Genomic DNA, 20739 nt, shown 5'->3' with positions numbered 1-20739 from the left:
GCATAATTAGAAACTCTTCGGCATAACGCATGAAGATGTAAGTTTTATTGGTGAGTAATTTGTACTTAGAAGAATTTAAATAAGATAATCTTGAAATTAATAACTTTTTGATAAACATGATTTTATAAGAGCTTATAAATGGGATCCCTGTATTTTTTTTTAGCATGGAATTGAAACTTAATATGACTTTGAAGAAAGCTTTTGAAAGGTGATATCTAAGATAATCATGAAAAGAATGTGTTACTTTAGTTTTTCCCTGGGGTTCGACAGAATGATGTAAGGAAGAGTGCGGACTTGGGAATTAAATTTTTCTGATTAGTCTTCAGAATGTCATTCTGTATATTAGTTGTCCTTTTCCTAAAAGAGAAAAAGAAATAGCCTTATCCATTTATTTTGGGATGTGTGTATGCATTTCTCTGTCTTTATGTATATATGTGTCTGTATTTATCTGTTTCAGTTAGAATTAGAGGAAACATATTTCTATAAATGTGCTGAGTATAATTTCTTGTATAAAATATATAATAAATATATTTTCTTTTCTTTGTGTTAACTCCAATATTTCATTCCTACTATTTTTTCTCAGTATTTTTCAAAAGAGTTATTCAATAACCCTTATTACCTTATACATATAAATTTGGCTTTTCCATCTTAATTAAACCTAGAAACTTTTTAGATTTATAACCTTTAGTCAGCTCAGAAACCATCACAGAGACTTATCATAAATAAAGAATAACCACCGAACTTCTACTATATAAAACCATTGGATTTTTAAAAGGAAAAGTCATTGTATTTAAATTGTAGGATATCTTAAACATAAACTTTTCAATTCTGTCATTTGTACCTAAAGAAACCAAGTTATATAAAGGTGTAAAAAGAGGAATTTGGAAAAACGATTTGGTTAACAGCTGAATTAAAGTCTTCTGCTGGTCTGTGAAATGATACTTATACCCTGTGACAGGGAGGCATGTTTAAGAAGAGGCAAGAGGAAAAGAAAGAGGCTATATTCATACTGTTTCTCTAAGTTGCAAAACATGGCACTAGGGAGAAAAAAAGAGCATACAATAAAAAGAAATTTGATAACATTTAAAATGTAGTGAGGATCACATTTACGTATTTTATTTCTGGATACAGTTGAAAATACAAACACCATAGAATACTTATTCAATGATGGTGTATTACCTTAATTATAAAGAGATGTAATAGGTTCTTTGGTTAATGTAAAATTTTTCAAATGCTTAAATGGGTTACATTTTCATCTTATAGAATCCTGGTGAAATATTCATAATTTTGAGAGATGAAGTAATTGGTGATACTGTGGAGGTTGAATTTACATCAAATAATAAGCACATTAGAACACGGCCAGCCCTTTGGGATAAGAAAGTCTGGTGCATGAAAGCTTTAGGTAAGCATGTTTATGATTTATAAGTATAAAACATCACCCTGAGTTCCTTCCAATAAATTTATGATAAGTGGTTTCACTTCCCTACAAAAACTAATATGGTTCTGCAGGTGTTTCCTGTGTTTAGTTTTCACGTACTCAAAGTTGTTATTATTAATCTAGATTTGCAAAGGTAAGAACATGTAAATTATGAGAAATGAGTTTGTGTACTGTGTAGTGAAATGACATTCAGTAACATCATACATTTTTAAATATGTCAGCAGAGAGCACTTTATGGCAACTACCGAACATATAACTAAAATTGTTTGCTTTGTTGTGACATTTGGATGAGCAATTTATTTTGATTTTTATTAATAAAGTCTATTTTTTTTCCTTTTCTTTTTTTTCCTCCAAGTCTCTGGTATATTTTTGTTGCTCTGGAAAGTATTTTTCCCATTATTTTATCAGTTTGGTGCAATTTATACATATAATCTTCTCATCTTTTCCTCATTTCACTTACAAAGCTAATCATTTGATTATCCAGCTTTGCTTATAGCATAATAAATTGTATCAGATTTAAAATTCCAGATGGACTAACCATAGTTGCCACAATAGTTGTACTAAAATCAAAATCTAATACGAATCTGATACTAATTTCTGGATATTTTCATATAAATGTGAGACTACATGGTTTTTACATTATGATGTCTTTTTATGATCAGAGAATAAAATAATCTTATAAAACCTCATAAATATGAACTCTATAAAATATTTTGAGATAAAATGATGCTCAATCTTATGAATTTGAAAACATAGCAAAAATATTTAAAATTAAAGATCATGTCAAACACATCCTGAATATTTTTTCCTTTTAAAATATAGCTATTATGCAGTCTATTTACAAAACATTTACAGACTTTTGTTTGTTTGGAAAGCATGTGTACCCTATATGGATTTCCTTGCACAGCTTAAGCTGGAGTTGGATTATAAAAAGGAAAGACTTCATACCAAACATTTATAAACATTTCAGACACTGCTTTTTGTCATGGATAAGCATGTGTAGAAGTGAAATGAGAAAAATTCTCTCTCTTTTCTTTATTTCTTGTCTCAATGCCCCCTACTTCATTGTATCACATTATTAAGTGGTTTAATGAATAAAATTTTCTAACTAATTAGTTTCAGAATTTAAATTTAGTTAGACTAAAGTCAGTATAGAGACATCAATATTGCAAACTAAGAAGCAATTAAATGATATTTCCCAAATAGCAGATCAAGTAGTCAAAGATAATTATTGACATTACTTAAGAATTTTTGCTCAGTGTACCTAATGGCTAAGAACAGTATAAAGAATAAAACATGTCAAAGTTTAAATTAATTATAAGAAAAGCAGAAAACAAATATGCCATGTTTTCCAAGATATAACAGGACATAATATTGTCTCCATGATTAAACAACAAATCTGTAGTAAACAGATAAATAAACAACTATTTACCAGCTATCATAATTAAACTTATTTAAGTCTTTCTTTCAACTGCTGCATTATCTAAATTGATGAGAAATTTTTTCCCAAAATGTTGGCTGCTATGTAGCTATATTCAGGATGGTTGCATTAACCTGTTTGGGAGTATGGATGGAAAATGCCTCAGCAGAAATGGGCCCAGAGACTTATTTTCTCTGCTTCATGTCACTGTATTTTGAAATGTTTTGAACGCTACTAAGAACAACTAGTAAGAACTACATTTTAGATCATGACCCAGTACATATGCAGAGATAAGGAAAACAAAGGTTTTACCAGTAATATTTAGACTAATGGTTTTAGCCCCAACATGTAAAGAGCCTATTTTTACAAGAAACAGCTGAACAGCTACAAATCAACCACGTTTCTTGGACCCGTTAGAGAACTAAAGTTACAAGGTGTTAGTTGAAGGTGTGATACATTTTCTCACCACCATAAGGCTTACAGCTGTCACTCCTATAATAAAAGACAGATTAAGAAGAGAAAAGCATAACAAATTTATTTAATCAAATGTGTATGGCAGCCTTCAGAAATGAAGACCCAAGGACCCAGAGAAAACTTTCCGTTTTCATGTTTAGGTGCCACAAAGAATAAACAGCCGTGTAGAACAGTGAGTGAGCAAAAGAGTATGAACTAGTGGCAACAGGCTTGAGGGGAGGAGGATCCAGTAAGGCCTCTCCATCCAGATTTTCCTTGGCTTCTCTGTGTGACGTGCCTTCCTACCAGGTGTGGAGCAGGCTTTCTCTGAAATGAGGATCTTTAAGGGAGAAGAAAGAAGGGAGACGTTTTTTGGTTTTGTGGTTTTCTTTGGGAAAGAGGAGTTCTAGTTTCTATGATGCACCTATGGGAAGGGGAATTCTGGCTTCTCTGACTTGATCAGGGGCAGAAAGACGGGTGGGAGACAGGAGGATGGAATGTCAGAAAGATCTTGCTTCTGAAGCCCTTTCAGTCTTCTTTAGTTCAAAGTGCAGCACACCAAGACGTTATACTCTGAGCTCTGACAAGGGCAATCTGCTATTCCAAAAGCTGGAGACAAAGACGAATTAAGAGAGTGCCATTTGAAATCTGCTTACCTAAAGCAGAAGCCACTGGAGTCACGAACTTGTGGGAGTACTTAAGTGCTAATTTTGATGAATGTCTGCAAGCTGAGTATGGATCAGTTTGAGAGTGAGAGGCTCCTGGGGGCAGTAGTTTCAGGAGGTCCCCACGCTTTTGCAGGATTTACCTCCATTAATCCCATCAGGTTCTAACAATGAAGATCTGAGAAAGAGCCCATGGTACCTCTTTCTCAGAGGAAGCCCGTGGAGTCAGAGGAAGAATAATCATTGTGAAATACACCCAGCATGTTTTTCACAGCACAGGCCTACTCTCCAGAAGAAAACACTTCACCAGAGCCTCATTCCAGCTGGAAAAGGACATCATCTCACTATGGCTCCCTCTAGCCTTCGTATCTCACCTAATGGGGGTTAGGGGAAGCCATGCCACAGCAAAAACACTTGTAAAGTCACAGCCAAGAGTCACTAAAAGACTAAGACTTAAGAATATAGGATGCTTTCCTTCCCCACTACCTTATGGTTACCACAACAGGATTCCATCATAATGACAGTGGATTACTATTTAAGAAAACAAATAAACAAACTAAAAAAAAAAAAAAACAAGACTCAGACTCTCTCTAGGTAAAGTACTTAGAAAAGTACAAGAAACAAAAATGGTAGAGGAATTTGAAGCCACTTGTACTGATAGCTACAACAAACCTTAAATACAATCCAACTCCTAAACAGATTCTTATAAATTCCTTTGCTACACAACTATTTACCGTATGTCTAGTTATAAACCAAACATTGCAAGGCATTCCAAAAGGCAAGATAAAATACAATTTAAAGAGACAAAGCATGCATCAGACTATAATTAGATGTGACACAGGTGATGAAATTTTCAGAGAGATGTTTTAAATATGGTGAAGATATCAAGGGATCTTACAGAAAAAGTAGACAACATTAAAGAATATATTGATTATGTAAACAGAGAGAAATTTTGAGAAAGAATCAACAGGAAATGCTAGAAAACAAAACCACTGTATCCGAAATTTAAAAAGTAACTTTAATAGGTTCATTAGTAGACTTGACAAAGGTGAGATAACAATCATTGAATTTAAAGATAGGTCAATGAAAACTTCCCAAACTTAAATGGTAAAGAGAAAAAAAGTGTTTTTTTTTTTTATTTTTTGAAAAAAAGACAAAATATCTAAGAAATGTGTGACAATTTGAAAAGGTATAACATACATGTAATTGGAATACAAGAAGAATGAGAAAATGAAGCACAAGAAATATTCACATATTAAGGACAGAGATCAAAACACAGATACATCAACCTAATACCATGCTAACACTTCTCAAAGTAGAGCTGGAAAGCTGTACTAATTTCACACAAAGAAGACTTCAGAAAAAGAAAAGTGATCATGAATAAAGAGAAGCATTACATAATGATAAAGTTGTATTCTCCAAGAAGACAGAAAACTCTTAAACATGTATGCACTTAACAGCAGAGTGTCAAAATAAGTAAGATGAAAGCTGCTAGAACTGAAAGCAGCAATAGACAAGTCCACTATTCTATAAGACTCAAACACTGTCTTTCAGTAATTAATAGACCCAGCAGACAGAATATTACTAAGTGAATTGAACTGAATAGTATTATTAATCAACTTGATTTAATTGACATTTATAGAATACTCCATCCAACAACAGTAGAATGCATGTTCTTCTGAAACTCATTTGGAGCATTCGCCAAGATAAGCCATCTGCTGCATCTTTAAAAAATACTCTATTCAATATAAAAGAATAGAAATCATACAAAGTGTGTTCTCAGACCACAATAGAATTGAAATAGAAATCAGCAACAGAAAGAAGTTGGAAAATCCCCCAAATTCAGAGCTTAAATAACGTGCTTCAAAGGCAAAATTAAAATAATTTGAAATAAATTAAAATGCAACTTAACAAAGTTTGTGGAATGTAGAGAAAAAGTATGTACAAGGAAATTTTTATCATTAAAAACCTATAATAGAAGAAACATATAAAATTAATAACCTATGCTTCCATCTTAAGAAATTATAGAAAGATGAGCAATTTAAGTGTAAAGCAAGCAGCCTAAAAAAGATCATAAAAATTAGAGCAGAAAACAATGAAATGGAAAATAAAAGAGAAATTTAACAAAATCCAAAGCTGGTTCTTTTAAAGGATCAATAAAATTGATATGCTTTTAGCCTGGTTAACAAGAAGGAAAGAAAAAAGACACAAATTACCAATATCAAGAATAAGACAGGGGTCATTACTATTGATCCACGAACGTGGATTATAAAAGGATAATAACGAGTCTGGCTACAAATTTGATAACCCAGACAAATGGCCAACTTCCTCAAAAGACAAAAACACTAAAAGTCACACAAGGAGAAATGGATAATCTGAAGAGGTCTGTGTCTCTAAAAAATTGAATTATTAATTGTTGGCCTTCCATAACAGAAAGCTCCAATGCCGGATATTTTCAGCTGGTAACAATGTAGAGATAAACAAAACTCATGGTGAAATCCTAAGATGTTCTTTTACTGAGTAGCATCTTTCCCTTTTGACACATGGAAACATCTTAACCTGATTTTTTTATTTGAGTAAATATCTTCTAGTTTTGCCATCTCCCCTTTCCTTTCAGCTTTATAACTTACCACACCTATAATTAATTTATTTTCTAGAAATCACACTTACGTAATGGTGTCCATAGGTTTGTCACTGACAGGGACTGTTTTGTGCTAAACCAATTTGAAGTTACTATAGTCTCAGTTTTGTAAAAACTTATAACAAATATATATGAAACCATTTAACTAGAAATACTGACTAATGTTATACGAACGCAGAGAGTATTTCTCTGGTACTTACAGTACAGTGAGAAAAAAGTTTAATGCAACAGGAGTACAACCAATTAAAAGTTGAACGGAATGCATAATGCATCCACAAAGATACAGAATTTCTTTATTAATTAAGAAACTGCCCTGGATAATGTAAATTATAACTTTATATTTCATTAAAAGAGCATGAAAAATACTCCAGGATATGCCAAATATTATGCTGAACCTGCTTAAGAAAATAGTAACAATTGATAATACTTTTTTATGATATTGTAATTCAGGAAAGCAATTTTAACCTATTTTATACTGATATTAATTTTTAGGCATAGCCTAGATTTTGAAGCCCCTTATCTTTATTTAATAATACCTTTCTTTTATTATTATTGAGACAGAGTCTTGCTTTGTCTTCAGGTTGGAGTGCAGTGGCTTCATCTCGGCTGTTTGCAATCTTCGCCTCCCACGTTCAAGCAATTCTTCTGTCTCAGCCTCCCGAGTAGCTGGGATTACAGGCATGTGCCACTGCACCCAGCTAATATTTCTGTATTTTTAGTAGAGACAGGGTTTCACCATGCTGGCCAGGTTGGCCTCGATCTCCTGACCTCATGATCTGCCCACTTCAGCCTCCCAAAATGCTGGGATTACAGGCGTGAGCCACTGCATAATGATAATATTCTAATCCAAATAGAACCATGTTTATTTCAGTTCTTGTGGAAACACTAGTGGGTTCATTTAAGGTTTACTGTATGGGAAAAGGCTAAAATGGGTTCAAAATGAGCACAGCTTCTCAGACAGTACTCATACACAGACAAAAGAGCTCTAAAATTAGTAGATTTGAGAAATACCACTTTTATAGAATTAGTGAAATATTGTAACTGTTCAGAAATACCTTCAGATTATATTTTTCATAAATTACTTCAGTTTGTACCTCATGCAGGACAGATCCCTTAAGTATAGAGAAGGGGAAGATTAACAAAGATGTTTGAATGTCTTGGAATTTGAGATCTGAAATGATGGGAGTAAGGAGTTCCACTTTTCCCTCCCATTCTGTGCCTGTTTTCCTCTTTACGGGTGTCTCAGTGATATCCTTGCTTGGTTTGGTGATCTTGACCTATATTTGTGTGTACTTACAGGGTTAGGTGTTGCTTGACTACTTTAGATAGTAAACAACAGTTAATTTTACTCTCTTCTATTTGAGTCCTTCCATTAATTGGTTTTTATTTTTACTGAGAAGCTGTAAAATACATTCATTTTAGTGAACCAAAATTAAAGTAAAATAATACTCGAGCAGTTCAGGGTACTGTTCATATAAAGGTCAGTTCAATAATATATTATTGAGGAGGTCTTCCAACCAGATGAATCTATAAGGCATTCTCTCTGACATATAGTTGGGAGCAGTAATTAGATATTGATTTAATAACTGCCATTCAACAGATATGATAATGTATACAGCAAATACAATATTTTAAAAGGCATCTCTTTGGAGGATTACTCTAAAATTGATGTCATTATCAGTAGATCCACTGGTAAAATTGAGTTATCTAAGGACTCAATATATGAAAAATAAATCAGTTCAGTTTCATATTAGATTCTTAAAAATATGTAGAATATTTTAACTACTCTGCATCAAAAACCTATCAACCAAATCTTACCATATACCTCCCATGATTCATTGCCCAATTTTCTTTCGAAAGGTTAACTCTCCATGGTAAAACTCCTCATCTCTTTTGTGATAAACAAAATTAATATCTTCTTTCAAAATGATTTTTGTGACTTATAACATTTAAATTTAAATTTAAAATTATTTTTATAAAATCTACTGAAATTGATTTCATTTGACTCCAATAACTCTAGAACTGCTTTACCATATGCATACAGCTTTAGCTGATGAGATGTGCTTTAAAACTTTCATTTTTTTGTTGTTTAGTTTCTCTTACATTCTCTGTTGGTTGGATACTTCTTTGGGAAGAGAGAGCTCCTATTTTTATTTTTTTATTTTTAATTATACTTTAAGTTCTGGGGTACATGTGCAGGTCATACAGGATTGTTACATAGGTATACACATGCTATGGTGGTTTGCTGCATCCATCCTCCTGTCATCTACATTAGATGTTTCTCCTAATGTTATTACTCCCCAATCTCCCCACCACCTGCTATCCCTCCCCTAACCCCCCCAACCCCCAACAGGCCCAAGTGTGTGATGCTCCCCTTCCTGTGTCCATGTGTTCTCATTGTTCAATACCCACTTATGAGTGAGAATATGCAGTGTTTGGTTTTTTGTTCTTGTGTCAGTTTGCTGAGAATGATGATTTCCAGCTTCATCTGTGTCCCTGCAAAGGACATAAATTCACCCTTTTTTATGGCTGCATAGTATTCCATGGTGTATATGTGCCACATTTTCTTTATCCAGTCTATCATTGATGGGCATTTGGGTTGGTTCCAAGTCTTTGCTATTGTAAACAGTGCCACAATGAACATACGTATGCATGTGTCTTTATAACAGAACGATTTATAATCCTTTGGATATATACCCAGTAATGAGATTGCTGGGTCAAATGGTATTTCTATTTCTAGTCCTTGAGGAATCACCACACTGTCTTACACAATGGTTGAACTAATTTACACTCCCACCAACAGAGAGCTCCTACTTTTCTACCTACATCTTCCTTATAATACAGGCAAGGTATCTAGTCAAGCAATATGGGAGGAAGAAATTTCAGCTCCTTGACCTAGTTAAGCTTAAAATTGCTTTTGTTGCATTTAAATTTCCTTCAGCAATATTATAAGAAGTTCTTTAACAGCTTCGTGAGATAGAGTGAAATTAATACTTAAACCTTAAGAACTTATAAATATTCAATGCTCTTATATTTAATGACTTATTCCTAACCCCAGATATTTGAGTGACAGTTTTCTGGGAGACTTTGGGAACTGTCTCCATGAAAAATTAAAAACTCTTAAAATTTGTTCCACAAATAAATTTAAAGAATTACATTTTGTTTACTTTTCTTATACTAAAATATAATAACTTTTTACTGAAATGATTGTTTATTGATATTCTTTCATAGAAAGCCCTAAATTCTTATATAACTTTAATTCTGCTCATATATTACAATAGAATTCCTAATGTAGTATATGATTCACTTTGAACAATTTGTTCTCAAAAAGTCTTTGGATGAATGTATGATGTAAATAGAACTTCGGTATCCGTGCATTTAAACCTTGTCTTTCCCGGGGTTTTTCATTGTAGTCAATTGAATACAAGTTATATAATTTAAATCAGATGTACTCTTTCAAAAACACAATTTTGAGAAAATTGCCTGTATTAATTGAATTGTTTTCATAGGATTTATAAGAAATACTGGTCCAGGCATGGTGGCTCACACCTGTAATCCCAGCACTTTGGGAGGCTGAGGTGGGCAGATCAGAGTTCTAGACCAGCCTGGCCAACATAGTTAAACCTGCCTCTACTAAAAATACAAAATTAGCCAGGCATAGTGGCAGGTGCCTGTAGTCCCAGCTACTCAGGAGGCTGAGGCAGGCGAATCGCTTGAACCTAGGATGCAGGGAGCTGAGACCACGCTACTGCACTCCAGACTGGGCAACAAAGTGAGACTCCATCTCAAAAATAATAATAATAAATACTTAACTTTTGATAAATGGCTATACTTTTCCAAATTCTTAAGAATTATATAAGGATGATTATAGATTATTACAAAGAAAAGTTGTATGAGTAAATAAATAGGGACAAATAATTTAGTGCTTTATTTTATTGTTATTTTAACATGTTTTTATATTTTAAGGTTTTTTATTATTATGGTACTTGAAGTTCAGGGGTATATGTGCAGAATGTGCAGGTAGGTTTGTTACATACGTAGACACGTGCCATGATTTTTTTAAAGCAATTAAGTCCAAAATTGTACATTTCATTTTGTGGTTTCCAACTACCAAGAATTTTAAAAAACGATTTTAAATGCTAGAGATTGTAAAAGTGTCACGAATTTTTAAAGGCTTCCTTTATATTCTCTAAAAGATGGAGTAGTATGAATATGCATTATATAGTCTGCCCCTAACTCTTGTCTGTTTTTTTTTTTAAAGAGTTTCCTGCTGGTTCAGTTAATGTCAACGTCTACTGTGATGGTATCATTAAAGCCACAACCAAAATTAAATACTACCCAACAGCAAAGGCAAAGGAATGCCTGTTCAGAATGGAAGATTCAGGAGAGAGTTTGTACCAGGTAAGTTGATCTTTCCATGAAGTTAATCCTAATGTAAGCTGAAGAGCTAATGAAGGACAAGAGGATTCATGCTTTGGTATAAGTTTGAATGTTGATTGAATAAGAATGAATTATACCAATCAATAGGAGGGGAAGAAGCAACCTCTGTTGTGCAAAAATACAGACTAATTACTTTGCCTAGGTCAAAAAATCCAGACAACGTCAATGGAAAACAGCTTATTAATTACAAGGTCGCTATTGTGATGGGCTCATTTTAAAGCTGTTGCATGCAGATAAAGAGAGAATAATTAGAAAGAACTCCTAAGAAATGAATTTCTTCTTTATTCAGACCTGCATAACACAAAGTAACATGAAAGTCAAATCATCTCTATGATGCTTTGAGATTAAGGAGTTAGATAAACCATAATACCACCAAAAAGGAAATGTGTGGTGTCAGCCTAGAAATTGTCACTTTCATGTGCACACTTCCTAGCTCAGTGTATGTTTTTCTTACTTTCATTTATTATTGTTATCTGATTGTGAAAGTTATTTTTTGTTTGTGATGTTTATTAGGAATATGTGCTTATTCCATCAAATTTTGGGAGTGAAATAAATGTCATTTCTGTTTATAACTACTTAATAATTAGAATTATAACTTTGTTTAATTGCCTCATTTTTTTGTGTCGGTGAGGGTAGAAGTAGTTAGAAGTGAAGAAAGGAAGTTGAAGTATTCAAATTTACCATAAAATATCCTGTAAGGGTTTTAGCAAAACTATCAGTGATAATGGAGCTGACAAGTTGTCATGAAGCTTTATGTGTTTAAACTAGTTTAGAATTGGAGGATTTGTTATTATTTCATGTGATACATTTTTCTATTAGACTTTTATTTTTGAATTATATGAAAGACATATTTTAGAGCAATGGAAAAGGTAAACATGTCTTACAAAAGGACAGGGGACAGGGAGGGAAATAACTTGTCAAACTGGGGAGTCTGAGGACATTTGACAAAATGTCTATATTGTAATTGCAAAGCAAGTAAAAAAGTAATAGCTTGAAAAACAGATTGTTTCATTTTCTTGTGATAAGTCCACCTTATCCTCTACTTAAATATTATTCATAACAAAAGAGATTCCTAAAGGGAATATGTTGCATTGTGGCATTCAGTCGGTTTGGAAGTAAAGTAGTCCCCAAACATATTTTCTGTTGGTCTTTCTGTTGCGGGAGAGGATCTTTGAATATAGTGAAAATTAAATGTAATTTATGACTCCTAGACAATTTTTCAGGATGCTGTAAATATGCAAGTCATGATTTCTTTTACAGATTGACGTGAAAACAAAAAGTGATTTTAGATAACTAGAAAATGCCATTTCATTGTTAACTTCTGTATTGGAAATGAGGGGGCAGAAAGGGTCACGGCTGTATATTAGGGTTTTTCTCTACCACCAAGCTCTGGTGGCCTGGAGAAGGGACGATGTTGGGCAGGCACAGTATGATTCAGGTTTTACCATCAGGAGAGAGCCATTTTAAGTCTGAGGTCTGGGTACTGATGGACAGAATTATGCTAACTTGGTGAAAGCAGACCATGGCACGGCAAGGAGATACATTAAGAGGTTGTTTAATTTATGTAATTTAAGGTAGGTTTAAAAGTTTTGCAACTGTCATGAGGGCACCTAGAAGTATTGTGGGATTAGATAAAACAAATTCTGAGTCTGGGATCTCAGACCAGATCGAGCTGTACTATAACAGGCTGGAAAGAAGGAAAGGCTGCACTTCAGTCAGTCTCCCAACGTCTTGGACTAAGTATGACACGTGGTTCATCTAAACCTGCTAGCATTTGGACCACACAATGGCATTTGTATCTGTGAATTCACTGAGAAGGTGAAAAGAACACGCTACTCTTGAAGAAGAAATTGCAGAGGCATTGCCATGATATATTTTAGATTTGTTTGATCTCAGAGAAGGTGTCCCAGCCCACACTGTGCTTCTCCTTCAGGGTATTTGGTTTTCCTTTCTATATTTGGCTTTGCTCCCACATAGACTATGCATTTAAGACATTTTGTGGTCAGGCATGGTAACTCACACTTGTAATCTCAGCACTTTGGGAGTCCAAGGCAGGTGGATCACTTGAAGCTCAGGGTTCAAAACCAGCTTGGCTGACAATGGTGAAACCCCATCTCTACTAAAAATAAAAAAATTAGCTGAGCATGTTGGAGCGTGCCTGTAATCCCATCTACTCAAGTGGCTGAGGCAAGAAAATCCCTTGAACCTGGGAGGCAGAGGTTGCAAATGTCCATTGTAATTTTATTTACCATAGTTACTGTTTATATGTCAGAATATATGCCAGAAGATTTGAATTTTTAAAATAATCTACCTGCTTAGCTGAAATAGTATATTGTAAGAACTTTGCTGAGTTTCCCAGTAAATTTTAATGGCAAATGTAATTTCAGTAATCCTAAAAATTAGTAATAAGATCTTTCTTATAAGCATTTAAAAGCTATTGAGCATGTAATAACATGAACATTGTGTGAATGTCAGGAAAGAATTATTAATGAGAAATCTGTGGGGTTTATGTTTTAGCAATTGTTGAGTTTTTAATAATAGTCTTTGTATTATCATTTAAAAGAAACTGGGAATATAGCAAAATGAGCATTCTGTGAATTTGAGAAAAGAAATAATGAGAAATCTGGTTTTCTAATTTAATTTGTAATGACGTCTATTAGGTTTTGGAAAACCTAACCTGAATAGTTTAATTATCTATCTGCTTCTTTAATCATTTCATCTTTGTTGGATAAATATGAAATCCCAGAACATAGCCTCATAAAGGTGAAGTTTCCAGAGCATCACTTAAAACAGTGAATATAAGAGAGATTCAAATGAAAGAAATCCAAAGCCCTGTTTGGGATGATAATTAGAATTGAAGTGCTAGTGTTAGAAATACTCCTTAAATAGGAGTTAAATACTAAGATAATTAAAACCTTTGAGACTTTGACTTTCATCCTATTTACAAAAATGTCTTTGGGAAATAATAAAGTTAACTTTGTAACTAGATAACAACATAAAAGAAAATAGGCCAGGTGCAATGGCTCATCCCTGTAATCCTAGCACTTTGGGTGGCCAAGGCGGGTGGATCACCTGAAGTCAAGAGTTCGAGACCAGCCTGACCAATATGGTGAAATCCCATCTCTACTAAAAATACAAACACTAGCCAGGCATGGTAGCAGACCCCTGTAATCCCAGCTACTCAAGAGGCTGAGGCAGGGGAATTGCTTGAACCCAGGAGGTGGAGGTTGCAGTGAGCCAAGATCATGCCATTGTACTCCAGCCTGGGTGACAAAGTGAGACTCCAACTCAAAAAAAAAAAAAAAAAAAAGAAAGAAAAAGAAAAGAACATCAAAAGAAGAAAAGAACACAGCAATTATTAATTTAAGTAGTAGGATTCTATTCAGTAAAAGAATTTTGAAATGATACCAAGTAATTCTTCTTAGTTATATTGCTTATTAGTAAAAAGGTATCTTTATTTTGCATATATTTATCTTTTTGGATATTTTACTTTACACATGTTGAAATATTATTTTCATATTCATGTCAGGTACACCTTATTTCTGTTTTCATTAAATTGTATGCACTATTCAATCTTTGATTTGCTCCCTGCAAATATTTGAAACAATGTAGAGCCAGATGGGGTTTGAGTAAGGAAAGCTACGGACTTACGGAACTCTCACTGTGAGGAATTTCTCACTGTGCTTCTCTCTGTTAATAGTTTCCTTAAAATTAATCTCTTCATTGCATTAAAGCTTAGATGTTAGTAGTTGTCTCCCTTAAGGAATTCTTCAGGAGATTCTTTCCATGGAGAGATACTGGTAACTCTCCTGTCTTTCAGAAATGCTTTTAGGTGTCTGTCTTTCCCAAAAGGTTAATGGAAATCTTCCTTCCTCTTCACCAGCTCCTATTGATAAGAGGTACAAATGCATCTAGTCTCTAAGCTTTACCATACATCAGTGTTATCTAAGATACTTCCTTGATATAAACTTTTAGTGGCTCACTAGATAAGAAGGTTCAAACATCTTTGAGTGGCACACAGACTGCAGGTTCCGAAGTGTTTTCCAGAATCAGCTGCTTTCACAGCAGCATCTTTTCCATGTCTTCATAACTCTATGATTCCTATGTTCTAGGCACTAGAGCATAGGTGTGCTGTTTTCTTCAGCCCTCTCCCTTCTTTAGTGCATAAGCCCTGTGTTTTTCATGTTTGCATGCCCAGTATCAATCACACAACTACTACCTGATACAAGGGGGCAAGTAATATTTGTTGCTTAAAAACTGGGGAAAACAGAAGCCGTTGCTTCGTACAGTGTTAACTGAATACATAAGTGAAAAATTGTAGAATAGGTATTTAAATAAGGATAGAAAGTGAGAGGAAAGGGTGGAGCAAATTGGCAAAATAGAAGGCTCTACCAATGGTACCCCCTGCAAGGTCACCAATTTAACAACTATCTACACATAAAAACACGTTTATAAGAAGAAAAAATCAAGTGAGCACTTAAAGAATCTAGTTTAACTTTATATCACTGAAAGAGACATTGAAGGGGTAGGAAAAAAAAATCTTGAGTCAACAATGCCAACCTTCACTGATCCTCTGGGAGCAGTTGTGGTACGGAGAGTGTTTTTGTATGTTGGGGAGAGGGAGAGCACAGCAATTGTGAGGCATTGAACCCTGGGCTGCCCTATTATAACAGAAAATAAAACTGGACCAAACTCAGCTGACACTCACTGTATTAATCCATTCTCACTACTATAAAGAACTACCTAATACTAGATAATTTATGAAGAAAGGGGTTTAATTAACTCACATTTTTTGTAGCTGGAGAGGCCTCAGGAAACTTATAATCCTGGTGGAATATGAAGGGGAAGCAAGGTACATTTTACATGGTGGCAGGAGGTGGTGGGGGGGCTGCTACATATTTTTAAACCATCAGATCTCATGAGAACTCACTATCATGAGAACAGCATGTGGGAGAAACCATCCCCATGATCCAGTCACCTCCCAGGGAGGGATCCCTAGATACACAGGGATCACAATTCAAGATGAGAACTGAGCGAGGACACAGAGCTAAACCATGTAACCCATTTGTGGAGAGAGCATGTAAACCAGCCCAAGCCAGAGAGTTAATGGATTCTAGCACTCGGAAGTTGGTAGAATCAACTGCAAACCTTACCATCACGGGCTAAAGTGCTTTGTGGCACAAAATAAACTTGAAAGGCAGTCTAGGCCAAAAGGACTGCAACTCCTAGGCAAGTCCTAGTGCTCAACTGGGCCCAGAGACAGTGGACTTGGGGACACACAACCTGCTGGAACACAAGCTGGAGTGGCTAAAGGATTGGTGGTATCACCCCTTCCCTAACCCCAGGCTCAACAGCTCGTGGCTCCAAAACAGACCCCTTCCCTCTGCTTTAGGAGAGGAAAGGGAAGAATGGAGAGGACTTTGTATTGCATATAGGATATCAGCTCAGTCACAATAGGATAGGACACCAGTCAGAATAGGGAACCCACTGCCTTGAAGGAAAGGATCCAGTTCTGGCAGCATTCATCACCAGCTAACTGAAGAGAACCTTGGCCCTAAATAAACACCAGTGATATCCAAGTACTGCATCAAAGGCCTTGGGTGAGCCTCTGAGACTTGCTGCCTTCAGGTAAGACTCATCAGATTCCCAGCTGTGGTGGCTACAGGGGAAGACTTTTTTTGCGAGGGAAAAGTAAAGGGAACCTTGTCTATCCCCAGGTCCAAGTGGCACAGAACAGAGAGAGGGGTTGTTTGAGCCAAAAAAGGGGAGGAGAATAAGAGTCTCTGCCTGGTAATCCAGAGAATTCTTCCAGTTCTTGTCCAAGACCATGAAGGCAGTACCTCTATGAGTCTGGAAGAACCAGAATGTTACTGGGCTTGGGTGTTTCCTAAAACAGATACAGCTTAGATCACAACGCATAAGCCTTTTTAAAATCTGGAAACCCTTCCCAAGAAGGATGGGTACAAGCAAGCCCCGACTGAGAAGACTACAATAAAAACCCAACTCTTCAATGCCCAGACACAGACAAACATCTATAAATATCAGGACCCTCTAGGAAAATATGACTTCACCAAATGAACTAAATAAGACACCAGGGTGACCAGTCATGAAGAAACATACATATGTGACCTTTCAGAGAACTCAGAATAGCTGTTTGAGGAAACTCAAATAAATCCAAGGAGCACAGAGAAGGAGTTAAGAATTCTGTCAGAGAAATTTAACAAATAGGCTGAAATAATGAAAAAGTGTGAGAAGAAATTCTCGAGCTGAAAAATGAAGTTGGCATACTGAAGAATGCCTCGGATCTTTTAATAGCAGAATTGGTCATGCAGAAGAAAGAACTAGTGCACTTGAAGACAGGCTATTTGAAAATAGACAATCAGAGGAAAAAAAAATTTAAGAAGCAACCATGACGTATACCTACGGTATCTGGAAAATAGTCCCAAATGGACAAATCTAAGAGTTACTGGCTTTAAACAGGAGATAAAGATACAGCAGTAGAAAGTTTATTCAAAGGGGTAATCAGAATTTCCCAACCTAGAGAAAGATATCAATATCCAAATATGAGAAGGTTATAGAACACCAAGCAGATTTACCCAAAGAAGACTATCTCAAGGCATTTAATTCACAAACTCCAAAAGGTCAAAAATGAGGAAAGTATCCTAAAAGCAGCAAGAGAAAAGAAACAAATAACATGCAATGGAGCTCCAATACATCTGGCAGCAGACTTCATTGGAAACTTTACAGGCCAGCAAAGAGTGTCATGACACATTTAAAGTGATGAAGGAAAACAAAACGAAACAAACAACTTTTATCCTAGATTAGTATATCTGGCAAACATATTCTTCAAACATGAAACAATACTTTCCCAAACAAACAAAAGCTGAGGTATTTCGTTAACATCAGAACTATCGTATAAAACATGCTAAAGGATGTCCTTCAATCAAAAAGAGAGGGATGTTAGTGAGCAATAAGAACCTGAAGGTACAAAACTTACCAGTAATAGTAAGTACTCAGAAAAACACAAGAGTATTGTAACATTGTAAGTGTGGCGTGTAAACTACTCTTATTTCAACTACAAAGACTAAACAATGAACCAATAAGAAATAATAACTACGTGACTTTTTAAGACATAGTCTAATAAGATGTAAGTAGAAACAACAAAAAGTTTAAAAGCAGGGGATGAACTTAAGGTGTAGATTGTATTAGTTTTATTTTTGCTTGTATGTTTGTGTTACATTATTATTAGCTTTAAATAATGGGGTATAAAATACTACTTGCTTTGGGAGAGAGAGGCAGGCAGATCACTTGAGGTCAGGAGTTCAAGACCAACCTGGCCAACATGGTGAAACTCCATCTCTACTAAAAATACAAAAATTAGCCTGGCATGGTGGTAGGTACCTGGAATCCCAGCTACTTGGGAGGCTGAGGCAGGAGACTCGCTTCAATCCGGGAGGTGGAGGTTGCAGTGAGTCAAGATTGCACCACTGCATTCTAGCCTGGGTGACAGAGTAAGACTCTGTCTATAAATATATTAATAAAAAGTACTTTTAAGCTTCATGGTTACCTCAAACCAAAAAAATAAAAATAAAAATACAATGGACACAAAAAAAAACACAAAACAGGAAACTAAATTATATCGCAGAGGAAATTACTTTCACTAAAAGGAAAAGAATTAAAGAAGGATGAAAAGGCCACAAAACAACCAAAAAATATATAAAAATAGTAGGAGTAAGTCCTTACCTATCAATAATAACATTAAATATGAATGGACTAAACTCTTTAATCAAATGACAGAGTGTCTGAATGGATAAAAAAAATAAAAAAGAAGACCTAGGGATCTCTTGACTACAAGAAATGCATTCAATCTATAAAGACACACATAGATTGAAAATAAAAGGATGAAAAAAGACATCCCGCGCCAATAGAAACCAAAAAAGCGAAAGGATAGTTATACTGATAATAGACAAAATAGATTTCAAGACAAAAACTATGAAAAGAGACGGAAAAGATCACTATATAATGATAGAGGGTTCAATTCAGCATTTCTATATGACAATTTTAAATATATTCAGCCAACACTGGAGCACTCAGATATAAAAAGCAAATATTACTAGAGCTAAAGAGAGAGAGAGGCCTCAATGTAATAATAGCTTGAGACTCCAACACCTCAATTGTCAAAAGTTGGAAATAATGTCAGACATTTTCTCTGACTACGATGGAGTAAAATTAGAAATCAATAACAAGAGGAAATTTGAAAACTATATAAATACATGGAAATTAAACAGTATGCTTTTGAATGACCAGTGGGTGATTGAGAACATTAAGAAGGAAATTGAAAAATGTCTTGAAACAAATGATATGGCAGTACAACATACCAAAATCTATGGGATACAGAAAAAGCAGTACTAAGAGAAGTTTATAGCTTTAAGTGAGTACATCATAAAAGAAGAAAAACTTTAAACACTATACCAATACATCTTAAAGAACTAGAAAAACAGGAACAAACCAAACCCAAAATTAGTAGAAGAAAGGAAATAATAAAGATCAGAGTAGAAATAAATGAAAATTGAAATGAAGAAAACAATACAAAAAATAAATGAAACAAAAAATATTTTTTGAGAAGTTAAACAAAATTGACAAACTTTTAGCCAACCTAGCTAAGAATACAGAGAGAAGATACTAATAAATAAAATCGTAGGTGAAAAATGAGATACTACAACCAATACCTAGAAATTCAAAGGATCATTTGTTGCTACTATGAGCAACTATATGCCAGTAAAGTGGAAAATCTATAAGAAATGCACAAAGTCCCAAATACATACAAACTACAGAGATTGAACCATGAAGAAAATCAAAACCTGAACAGACCAATAACGCGTAACTAGATTAAAGCCTAAGAAGTTTCCCAGTAAAGAAAAGCCTGTGACTTCATGGCTTCACAGCTGAATTATACCAAACACTTAAAGAAGATTGAATACTAATCTTAAACTATTCTGAAAAATAGAGGAGGAAGGAGTACTTCCAAACTAATTCTATGAAACCAGTGTTACCCTAATCCAGACTAACACACATCACAAAAAGAAAACTATACGCCAATATCTTTGATGAATATTGATTCAAAAATCCTCAACAAAATACTACCAAACTGAATTCAACAATACGTTAGAAAGATCATTCATCATGACTAAATGGGATTTATCCTTGGGATACAAGGATGGTTCAAAATATGCCAATAAACCAATGTGATATATTATATCAACAGAATGAAAGACAAAAACCATATAATCATTTTAATTGATGCTGAAAAAGCATTTGGTAAAATTCAACATTTTTTCATGTTAAAGATGCTCAAAAAACTGGGGATAGAAGGAACATAACTTGAAATAGAAAAGCATATATGACAAACTTACAGCTACTATCATACTGAGTGAGTAAAAACTGAAATACTTTTGTCTAAGATCTGGAAGATGACAAGGATGGCCACTTTCATCATTGTTATTCAACATAGTACTGGCAGTCCTGGCTAGAGCAATAAGAGAAAAGAAATACATAAAGGGCATCCAGACTAGACAGGAAGAAGTTAAATTATCCTTATTTAAGATGAAATAATCTTTTCTTTCAGGAAAACTAAAGACTTCACCAAAAACTATTAGAACAGATAAACAAATTCAGTAAAGTG

General features: G+C 34.6%; 1 protein-coding gene across 5 annotated transcripts in view; it reads left to right on the top strand.

The window, feature by feature from the left end:
- The window catches only part of BANK1 (B cell scaffold protein with ankyrin repeats 1), a 301537-nt gene that overhangs the window by 63773 nt on the left and 217025 nt on the right, over positions 1-20739 (top strand). For all 5 annotated transcript variants that reach the window (XM_012436540.3, XM_012436541.3, XM_012436539.3 and 2 more), the window contains exons 4-5: positions 1264-1402; positions 10879-11018. In XM_012436540.3, the coding sequence (XP_012291963.2) occupies positions 1264-1402; positions 10879-11018 (279 nt within the window). The remainder of the gene's footprint in view (positions 1-1263; positions 1403-10878; positions 11019-20739) is intronic.

The sequence above is a fragment of the Aotus nancymaae genome, unplaced genomic scaffold, assembly GCF_030222135.1.
Source record: "Aotus nancymaae isolate 86718 unplaced genomic scaffold, 86718_ANA_hifiasm-v0.15.2.pri h1tg000033l, whole genome shotgun sequence".
Lineage (NCBI taxonomy): Eukaryota > Metazoa > Chordata > Mammalia > Primates > Aotidae > Aotus > Aotus nancymaae.
The sequence above is the reverse complement of the archived record's forward strand: the minus strand, read 5'-3'. Positions and strand labels throughout refer to the sequence as shown.